The 10,823-nt window shown below is 48.1% G+C and overlaps 1 protein-coding gene across 2 annotated transcripts in view; it reads right to left on the bottom strand.

The window, feature by feature from the left end:
* Window positions 1-10,778, bottom strand: part of RPTOR (regulatory associated protein of MTOR complex 1) — a 138,737-nt gene extending 127,959 nt beyond the window's left edge. For both annotated transcript variants that reach the window (XM_035342512.1, XM_035342511.1), the window contains exons 1-2: window positions 10,461-10,778; window positions 2,006-2,108 (exon numbers count right to left, since the gene is read on the bottom strand). In XM_035342512.1, coding sequence (XP_035198403.1) covers window positions 2,006-2,108; window positions 10,461-10,622 — 265 coding nt within the window. In that variant the 5' untranslated portion in view covers window positions 10,623-10,778. The remainder of the gene's footprint in view (window positions 1-2,005; window positions 2,109-10,460) is intronic.
* Between the last annotated feature and the right edge of the window lie 45 nt (window positions 10,779-10,823).

A 10,823-nucleotide genomic window follows, 5' to 3' on the forward strand; every position in this document is an offset into this window, starting at 1 on the left:
GCCTGCAGTTTCAGAACTCACTGACATACATTTCAAAAATGTTTCTACGTACTGCAGTAATCTTTGTCACTCCGATCTGCAGCAGTCCCCTCGCTATTTAAGGCAAGTTTCCTGAGACCCTTGAGCTGCAGGACAGCAGGATTCGCCCTGATACTACTAAAAGAATTCACACTGCCTCCTAAGACCCTTTGTTAGTTAATATGCCATTAGCTACTGATCAAATAACAAAAATGCAGCATAAATATATCAGATTTATTTATTTATTGAGTGCTTCAAAAGGACCAAACTTTTAAAAAGAACTGTAAAATATTTCAGGTCCACTCTGACAGCAGAGGAATACAGTTAGTGGACTTTGGAGTGCCCTCGGAGCGCTGAGCACTGAACAATGCCCTTCCTGCTATAACAAAGCACGCTGGAGCCACTCCAAGAGGCAAACAATGGAAACAGAAGATTTTCCTAAGCACAGCTCATGCCACCAGTCATGGTGTGAGCTTCCAGCTCCTTCCCAAGCGCCTACGGGAGGCTGGCGAAGGCCTGGAGACAGAGGCTGCGCGGCCTCCGGTAGGAGCGCGGCACCAGGCCCTGCCTCCGGCCTGTCAGTGCTGCACCCACGTCGGCCTGGGCCGAATCCTGCAGAAAACAAAGCGTTTAGGGTGTTCAAAGGGCACATCTGGGAGGCACGGTGAGAACGGCGGCTGGCTTTTGACAGCGACAGAGGCGGCCATTTGTTAGCAGAGTTTGGTGAGCTCAGCTCAGTCTTAAATAACGGCAAAACGCTTTCCACTTCTGCATCGGGCAGAGACATCATGTTCCCACAACACACACCACCAGCTTCTCTTAAGACTCTTGTGCAGAAGAAAAACCAGTGGGTGTTTTTGCAGATTACACAACTTTACATTTCTGAAAACAGTGGAAATGGAAATGAGTGCTTGTGTATATACACTAAAAATTTAATTTAAGAACCGCATTCAAAATTCTCTTTGTTGATGATAATCACTAATAACTTTAATGACTCTGCAATACTCCTCATTCTCTTTGCTCTCTACCCATGTATCAGTGAGAAATTGGAGCTGTTCTCTCCACTGAAAAGACGTATTTGTTAGTGCATGCTCATGGCTTTTTAATTGCTTTAAAGTCATCAGCATTTTTTGGTTTAAAAAGCAAAATGAGATGCTGCAGATTCATAAAGCAGGTTAGAAACAAAATGTTCTGAAAGTTGTTTTTTAAGAAGTTCGGTTTATATGATGATTAATTTGCTGCTGTAGCCCATTATAAGGCTCAGTATTTAGGATTACAGGGCTTTGCGTCTTACTCGCTGAAGACTGAACATTTTCAATTCCTAGATAAAACCCAAATCTCTTAGTTTTCTTACACAAGGTAATTCCTTTTAATATTATTTCAGATTTATCTCATCTTGAAAATCTCCAAAACCAAGGAAACTTTTCACTTCCTAATGAAAAAAAAAATAGAAATTTAATCCAACGCTGCATCAAAGTATCAAGCCCACGTGTTAGCACTGCTAGCAAGACATTCTTGGGAATAATTCCAGGTTTTCTGAATTTATGTACCCAAGTCAAATAGCCTCAGAGCAGTCACCTCGAACTCAGTAAAGTCCATGCATGTTAAAGACCTATTTCTTGACCGTATGATGCAGGGTTATTTTAAACCTTTGCAGAGCACTCTAAGGACTCTAAGCTCAGAGATTTCCTTAGATACTTATAAATTTACAGGAATTAAAAATACAAAAAAAAAAGTAAGTAGCTAATTAGCAGCCTTTTTTCTTCCATACTATCTCATTTTAGAATAAAGCAGGAAAGATGACCTATGGCAGCTGATACTGCTGGACACTTAATTAACTCAGATAGACACGGGAAAATCATAAACCAGATTTCCTTTTGTTCACCCTAGTTTTAAGCCCGACAACTTTGCAATTACCATATATGCTATACCTCAGTATTTGTGAAACTAATGCAGTTATCTGGAGCTTGGAAGATTCAGGACTTACCTATCCAACACTCCAGACGGGCACAGGGAGTTGTTTTCACCACGTCAGGAGGGTCCACACCGACATTTAGGCACAAAACTAAGGCAACGCTAACAGTCTTCATCTGGAAAGAAAACACAACAAAATGCTTACTTAGTGTAGAAGCTAAATACTTTTTATTTGTGTTGAAGTCTTACCCCTACTATAACTTTTGAAGGGTTTCAACTAAGCTTCGTTATCAGCTCTTTGACACAAACTATTTTAAGCAAGGCATGAATGATTGCATTTTTCATTTTTTTTAATAGAACAGTACTTAGAGATTTTACATTACTATTTTTATTATTATTTCCACAGCTCATTCTTCTTTTATACAGCATGGAAATGGATATCATTGGACTTCTATGCATCTTAAATTAGTCACTGTCCAACTGAAATGTATTATTAAAATATGGGAATATGCTATTCAGGGTCCCCGATCAATATTAGGATATGCTATGTCCTTTCTAATATTGAAACCAAAAGCAAAAAAAAGGAGAAACATCCAAGTGACTAACTAAACCATAGCAAAATGTTTAGTCCTTGTTTTTTGTTTCCTTCACATTTAGCTAACCTGGATACATCTTGCAGACCTTGAAATGACACAGTTCACTAGGGACAAGAACCTTTGTAAAGGGGTTAAAATTATCTGGAGACTAAAGGATTTGGGTTTCACTTCTCTTTTTTTTATTCTTATTTTTTCATATTGCCACATTCAGAAGCCATCCTGTATTTTTCCACCTTTTATTTGTTTTTCTAAAATTCTGCAGTGGGAGATGTTTTGGCAGACAAAGAAAATGGTGTTTAGAACTCCAGGTACGTTTACCCCACAGAAACGGTCTACAGTCATGTGGAAAACATGTAATCTTGAAGCTCCTAATCAAAAATTTCCCCTTCAATTCACCTTAAATATTGGCTACCAAAGCTGAAAGCTCTAACTGGTATTTCTGACAACATTAATCCTCCTCTAACTACGTTTATTACGTGCCCCCCAGAACTGCACTGACTGCCACTTCATCATCCTTTAAACCAACCTCCCTGCGAGGATGTAAGCAAACCCAGAGTCATCAAACATCATTTATATTATTTGGCTGCTTCATTGTCCTCTCTAAACTCCGTCAGCCCAATACCAAAGTAAGCCTGCGTCCTGATACCAGGAAGGAAAACAAGAGCAGTAGCACGGCACACTGTACTTCCATCGAGTGTTCGGCTCTCGCTTGTCTGAAGCGAAGCCACCCGCACCTCGCTTCCCCAGGGTGCTCGTTACAATTCAGAACAGCAGGAAAAAATCCAGAAGCTAGAGCCACACGGATGTATAATTTATAAAGAAAGCAGAAACTGGAGCAGAGAGGCACTGCTCACACTGAGAAAGGGAAAAGGCTCCCCATCAGCGCAGAAGTTCTGCAGTCTGTTGGGGATTCTGGAGCAGAAAATTAGCAAGGGAGTTAGCTAAAGGCTTCAGCCCAGAACGTGTTCCTGACAACAAAACCCTGCAACCACACGCGAGCTGCTCGTCCCCACGCTGCCCTAACGAGGGCTAAGCAGCGCTTCCCCCAGCACAGAAGAACACGAGAGTCTCAGCGGAGATTGCCTCGGGGTGTCACAGAAGGGCTCCCAAAGGAGCACACACGGATCAGGTAAAAAGGTCCCCGGCTGAAGTTTGGCACAAAGCACACACACACAGCGGGCACTTGATGGACACCAGGAACGATACCCAGAAGTCCAGCTCCAGGCTACACGGGGTCCAGCTGCGAGGCCCCCCAGTGTTAGCAGCTGTCGGGTTGCCCCACAGAACCTTCTTAGAAACCTTCTTTGGGCTTTTTTCTTTATGTATGTTTACACTCCGTTGGTATAAACCTCTCAACCAAAAGGCAAAGCCAGCAAAGTGTTTCACAGGTAGCTCCGAAATATTAACCGGCTGGGAGAGGCAGACGAGGCCTTGACCCTCCTCATCCAGCTGCACACCAGCGTGTGACTGCGAGGGATGCTGAGGGCAGGGGCTCGGAGGGGACACGTCCCGCTCACGCAGGGCGAGCAGGCGGAGGAGCGCAGAGCCCCGCTGGATGTGCTTCCTGCCACGGGGGCACCTGGCCCACCGGACTGTGTCTCGGTATCACTCAGCGAGGGCTGGGAATCGAGCGGTACTCTGCTCTTTGCTTAACGGACCTTCCCTTTAGCAGGCCAGCTACCAAGACACAAGAGGGGCACCAGTCCTACTGAAACCTCTCCAGCTCATTTGTAGCGCTTACAAGGTGACACGTCTCCACCACGAGCTTTCCATTGCAAAGAAGCCTTTATATGAAGTTTACGAGAAATACGTTGTTATGAAAAACCATCAGCATGCTTCTCCACGGTGATAAAAATAGCAGAAGGCAAAGAAAAACTTCAAGGTAACGTTAATAATGCAATACCTCTGCAGGCAGCCTCCGCCATCTGTAGTCCAAAAGGTCGGTGCTTGCTGTGACAGCACGTACTGGATTCCTAGTTCAGCTCCTCCTTCGTGTTTGTTTTCCTTTTCTAGCCCCTGTCTCCCACACCACTACTACGAAGTCTCTTCCGAGCTTCTCGCCGCCCAGCACGTTGGCTCAGCCAGCGACTGCAGCTGCTGCTTGGAGCTGAAGAGCAGCCAGTGCTGCCAGCACAGCTCCACAGAGCAGGCCTCCGCTGCCGGCTGGACTGCTTCCTTCATTAGCATTTCTTACGCCCAGAGATTAATTGTCACTGCCAGCCGACACCCAGGACGTGCGAACACGCGGGCTGTCCACCTGCTGTGAGGACAGCGCCCGGCAGGGAACGCCGTCCGTCGGCACCCCCAGCTCCCCGAGGTGCCCCCGGGGCTGGAGGTGACCACGCGTGGCAGAACTGCTCTTACGATTAACAGCGATCAAGTTGGCCGATGTGCCATGATAGCAAAGCATCAAAATACGGCAGAAAACCTGAGGACTGAGAGCACACAGCGACTTCCTGAAGAGCCCCGCTGCCCGGGATGATGAGGAAGATACCACTGAATGTATTTTGGCTAAAGAAGCCCTCGTTCTTCTTTCCAGACAAGTCTGTTTCAAAACTGAGACACAAGGAACGATCGATAATCTCCCTCGGTTATCGATGGCCTTACCGTGCTAACAGGCACCTTCACAAACGTTCACGAGTAGAAGATCAGCTCAGCAGCACGCCAATTAGAGCGAGGCAGCAGAGAAGAAACGAGAACACCCCCAAAACTCTCCAGAAAAGAGAGACCCATGGAGAAAAACAGAAACGATGCTCCAAGGAGGGCTGCTGTCCTTGGATTTCTCGACCTGTGCCAAGGCAGAGAGAAGCTTAAGAAGCAGAAGAGCCTTAACAAAGCATTTCCAAAAGGCTCACGTAACCTTCTGCCCCTGAACTACCGGAACGTGCACCGAGCTGCAGCACAGGAGCAGCAGTTGTCAGCAGATGTCCCACAGCTTTCTCCACGAGAGCCTCGTGCGAAGCAGCCCGCTGCCATCTGGTCATCTCCCGCGGCACGAGGGCTCTGCCCAGCCCTGCCTGGTAACGCTGCCACACTTGGCAAGCTGGAGGAGAAGCCTTGTCCCGTGCTAAATATTTGTAATTAGAGTGTGCAGTTTGCAGTAACAGCCCGGCACTTACAGACACATCTCAAGGCGGGTATTTCTCCTTGCCCTCTATTCAGGTCTCTACAGACGCAGGGGGGCAGGCGGGGATCAGCCCCCCACCTACACGGGGATTTTAGCAGCAGCGGTCGCTGAACTCCTCTCAGGTACCACTTGCTCAGTAAGCAGCAAAACGTCTCCGCGACCGGCCTACTCTCCCTGACAAAAAACAGACCTAAGCAGGTAATGAACAACACGAATCCTCCCCGTGCACTGTCTGGATGGAGAACACAGGTGGCTGTTCTCCATCACTGCCCTTGATGGAGAAGTCGTCTCTCCCCACTCTGAAATTCTCCCTGCTACTGACGCCGTTGTCAGCTCCTTCCCAGCACATCTCCCTGCATTTCTGTCACTTATTACTCACAGTGCAGACGTAATCCCAACGAAGCACCCTCACGGAGCTGCTTAAGGCACTGAACTCCTGGACACTTCTGGGTACTAAGCCACGACGTTGTTAGGTTTGAAAAAATTATTTACAATACTAAACGACCACAGTGCAATGAGGTGCGTTTTTATCCTGTAGTCATTCACACCCCACAAGTTCCCTTCGCTAATAAAGCCTTGTGCCAGTGGCATCTTACATTACAGAAGAAAAAGCATTTGAACTTGAAGTTGGGATGTGGCAGAACATCTCCAGGTTTTAATCTGAGCTTACCAGGAGCACAGCTGTAACTGGTAGCAGTGAACGATTACCTCCACCACACAGACATCTCTCTACCAGCATTAACTTAAACTGAACTGAGAGAGTTCAAATGTTGGCTTCAATCTGTTTAAAATAATAATAATAGTAATTTAAAGCGTAATTTGAGAAACGTACCCCCCATTCCGCACTCACTCTATGTTCAACCATCACAAAAAGTTACGTATCATCTTGTAGCAGTCTGCAGAACTCTTCAGAGCTGTTCAAGTCCTCTCTGTTTAGACACAGAAGTGTTTGTAGACAGACACAGCGCGAGCTTCCCAACTCGATTCAATCAATACCCAACAATCTCAATTCCAAATGAATCCTGCTCTGGGTAGGAGAAGATACAGACCCGCAACCTGGATGACAGCGCTCATTACTTACAGCAGGGGGTTCGGCGGGGGGAGAAGCTGCGTGGCTTTGTTGGGGTTTTTATTTGGAAAGACATTTGTAAACCAGCAGGTGCCCTGCACTGGCACTCAATTCGCACAGCTCGCAGGGCAGCTGCTGCCCCTTTGGGTAGCTACCGAGCTACCACGGGTTCCAGCCGCTGCCTGGGAGGGAGACGGCGTCACGCCACCCCCGGCTCCCGGGGCCACTCCGCAGCGAAGGAGCCAAGAGCTCCCAGCCAGCCGCACCAGGAGCTCACCCACACCGGGGAGGGTACACACGGCTCGGCTCAGACCCCCGGCCAATTCCCAGGTTGTGAGTTTCTTAAACACGAACACAGCTGACAGGCTGCGTAAGCAAACACAAGGCAAACACTCAGGACGCAGCAAGCAGAACCGAAGCAGAGGCTGCCACCAGAACGTGACCTCGCGCCCTGATGCCATTCCCAAGGCACCCCCGGGACCGGCCCTGGAGGAGAGGGGGGAAATCAGCGGCAGCCCCGCCGCAGCCCAAGCGGCCAAGCTGCTTCCAGCACAGGTGTGGTTGGGAAGCCCAAAAAAACAGCTGAAGCTGAAATAATGTGCACAAGCTCCCAGTGCCGTCGCCTTCGTTAGCTTCCATATGAAACACGTACCACGCAGGCAGGTAAGCTCTGCTTCCCTGAACCAGGCGCATTTGTATGCGGCGCTGTTTTAATCTACATTGCCATAGAAACCTAATTGTGCATTCCTCTTCTCATCAGAAGAGGATTTAATTCTCACTCAGCAAGTTATGAGGCAGCACGAAAAAAAATGCTACAGAAAAACTATTACAAGTAGCTTTCTTGCTCGCCACTTATTTTAGAAATCAATTAAGTACGGCACAGCTTCACGTAAATACTCTGAAGTTAGTAGCTACCTGTCAGTAAGACCTGGTAGCTTTGAAACCTTTTTATTTAAATCAAGTTTCACGACTTGACTGCTGCCGAGGCTGGGAGATTTAATTCGATATACAAAGCATAACTCCAAGCCTCCTGTGTTAAAAATACACTTTAAATAAATAATAGATCAAAGCAGTGTCACTGTGATGGCACACGTAGTCCAGCGAAGCAGGAGACGAAAGATTAAATGTCTTCAGAGCAGTCCCTCCAGATGAAAGGGGGCAAGCGAACGTTATTTTATCTACATTTACCGCTGATTACTTCTCTTATTTGATTCTTCCCTCTCGTTAGATTCCTGCTTTCTAAAGAATCTTCAATTTCCTATAAACTCTGGGGTTTTTAGAGCAATGGAAGGAGTTGGAAAAAAAGTCATTCCAAAAGGCATTCCACTCCCAAACCTCAGTGGAATCATTTCCTACAGCTGTAGTGAAGTTAGGGAGTGCTCAGGGTGATGTACAAGGGCAAAACCAGCCCCAGCCTGTGTTTTTTCCATGATTCACAGGGAAAAAATGCCACAGATTTATCTGCATCTCTAGCAAATACAGATTTTGCTTGGTAGACCTTAAAGAATTTCTTAGTTCAGGTATCGGCTCACCCTATGCTGTGACAAGCAAATTTATCAGATTTCAACTAAGTAAACGCTTTCCACACTCTCAAATCATTCCAAGAGATGAGAGTTACACCCCCTCCAGCCCCAAGAAAATCTTTCGATAGCACCTGGAAGAGAAGAAAGCCCAGCTGGGGCAATCAGAGGTGGCTTTTGGAGTAAGGTAGCAGCAGCCACGTAAAGGAAGCTGAAGTCAGCTGGGGAGCACGACGAACCAGCAGTCAGATGGAGACTGAAGGGGAACCACTACACGCTTTTAATTTGATTAGCGGCTACAGAAAGGTATCAGGGGCCTTGAACGCTGACCAAAACAAGCACGGCTGCGACACCAAATTCTGATCGTGGGGAGCAGTGCTCTAAAGAAAGAGAAAACGAAGGAGGAGAGTTTCTGAAGTCAGCTAAAACAAAACAAGGAGTTATTTATAAAGCAAGAGAGCACAACTCAAGTGAAATCAGGAGGGGAAAAAAAAATCTTGCTCTTAAGCAAAAAGTAATTATACATAATGGCAAATTTGTCCAAACAATACCTAATAAAGCTGTCCAAACGCACACCACCATGATCAGCACGGCTCATCTTGCTCTGAAGTTACTTGTTCCAAGCTAACAGTGAAAACAGAAAGAAGCAAATCTGAAGTCTTCAGATTATTCCATCTTCTTCATTTACAAAAGTAAGACTCAATATCTCAGGGCCTGACGTTGCTGAGCTCTGGGCCATGGCGACTGCTGTAACCACTGCTCTCTTCACTGAAGTGATTCCCTTTCGCTGTAACAGGCACGTGAAACGTGCTACCACGGAGGGAAGGCAGCTGAGTGCTACCACCCCTGTACTCCCGTTCATGCTGTAACCTATTGATCATCAAGGCAAAGTCACTCCCAGTTTAGAAAAAGACAGCTTGCAGATCATCAAGTAAGCAAATAGGAAGCTTCGCGGGAAGGCAGAGGGATCACTAAAATAGACAGGCGAGCTCATCACACCTCCACAGTCTAGTAGAGAAAATCCCTTTTTTGCCAAAACCCTTTAAAGAAGGCACACCACAAGACACTGTGTTCTACGGCTCATTTAAATTGGATCCTACACCAAAAAGCTCAATTCAGTCCATTAACGATGTGCCAAGTCAGATCCTTACTACATGGCTCTACTCAGACAACGCTGGCTCTGCCCGAGCCTCCTCCAGCGCTTCTGAGCACGATGACCGTCGGGGTGAACACCCCTATGGACATTTAGGTTAACACCCAGCCCCCCAGCCCTGCTCCTGCTGCCTTCAGAAAGAACTCAGAGGAAGTTCTTTCACCAGCAGTCCCCGGGTTTAGGTCACAGCGCTACAAACGGGATCAGAAACGTAACAGGAATTCGGTCACACAAAAAAATCGTACAGATGTATGGACCCCTCTGAGACCCCCGGAATCCGGGAACAACTGAAAGCCAATTCCAAAACTGGAAGGCGTGGGGCTGATTATCTGCAACGTTTCTTAGGTGTTTGCTTGTATATTTGTACACTAAGCCAGGACCAAACATAGCGCAGGGTTCAAGATGCCCTTGCAGAGAACTTGGCTTGGTGTTGGCTTTACCAGTGCAATATACAGCATAGGTTCAAATCCAAGAGCATCGCCTTGCTGTAACACACACAAAGTGCTTCATCCAATAATTATTTTCTGCCTCCAAGATCGTATAATCTCAGCTTCCTCTCAGACTGAGTCACACGTACAAAGAACGCCCTCATTTTACACTCCACATAACACGCTGGTGGCGAGCTCCGAAACCACAAAGCTTCCGTGCACCTTCACCACCGGCCGCCTGCAATGGCATTTCCCATGCCTTGTGCTGGCATCGTTACCTGCTGGTCCGCAGCGCTGCTTAAGCCCTCATTAATTTTATTGTCTGCACTGGAGAACACCAAGCACCGCTTCCATTTAAAGAGCTTAAATGAGGGAGCTATTCACAGAGTATATTATGGTGAACTTGGAATGAGCGTTTTCCACACAATAGCCCGAGTTGGAAGGGACCTTCAGGGATCTTCAAGCCCCACGTTTGAGACCCGGCTGCATCCCTCATGCACGTGAGGAGGGCACAGGCTGAAGGCACGTTAGGCTGTCAGATCCCTCACGGCTCCTTCCTCTGAAGGCAGCCCCCAGCTGGGAGCCCTCAGAGCACTGCCTCCTTCCCCCCACCGCCTCCTGCCCCTCAGCCTCACCCGGTCCTTCATCCGCCAGCTCTGGGCCAAGGACTTGGAGCCTTCGATCTTCTCGCAGTGCCTCTTCTTCATGAAGGCCAGGGGCAGGTTCCAGTCCGTCAGGTCGGACTCATCCTCCTCCCCCAGCCCCAGGAGAGGCGACTGCAGCAGCTCGGACTCCATCGGGGCGGCGGCGGCGGGCAACAAGTGCCCGGCGGCCCCGGGGGCCGAGGACGGCCAAGGGCAGCGAGCGGCCCCGCTCCGCGCCAAGGACGAGCCCGGGGCAAGCGGCGCCTCACGCCCGGCGCCTCCGCGCCTCCGCCCGCGGGCGGCCGCCCCGTCAGGGCGCGGGGGTCGGCGGCGCCTCCCGGCCCCTCGGCGGGC

Source organism: Oxyura jamaicensis, chromosome 18, assembly GCF_011077185.1.
Source record: "Oxyura jamaicensis isolate SHBP4307 breed ruddy duck chromosome 18, BPBGC_Ojam_1.0, whole genome shotgun sequence".
Classification (NCBI taxonomy): domain Eukaryota; kingdom Metazoa; phylum Chordata; class Aves; order Anseriformes; family Anatidae; genus Oxyura; species Oxyura jamaicensis.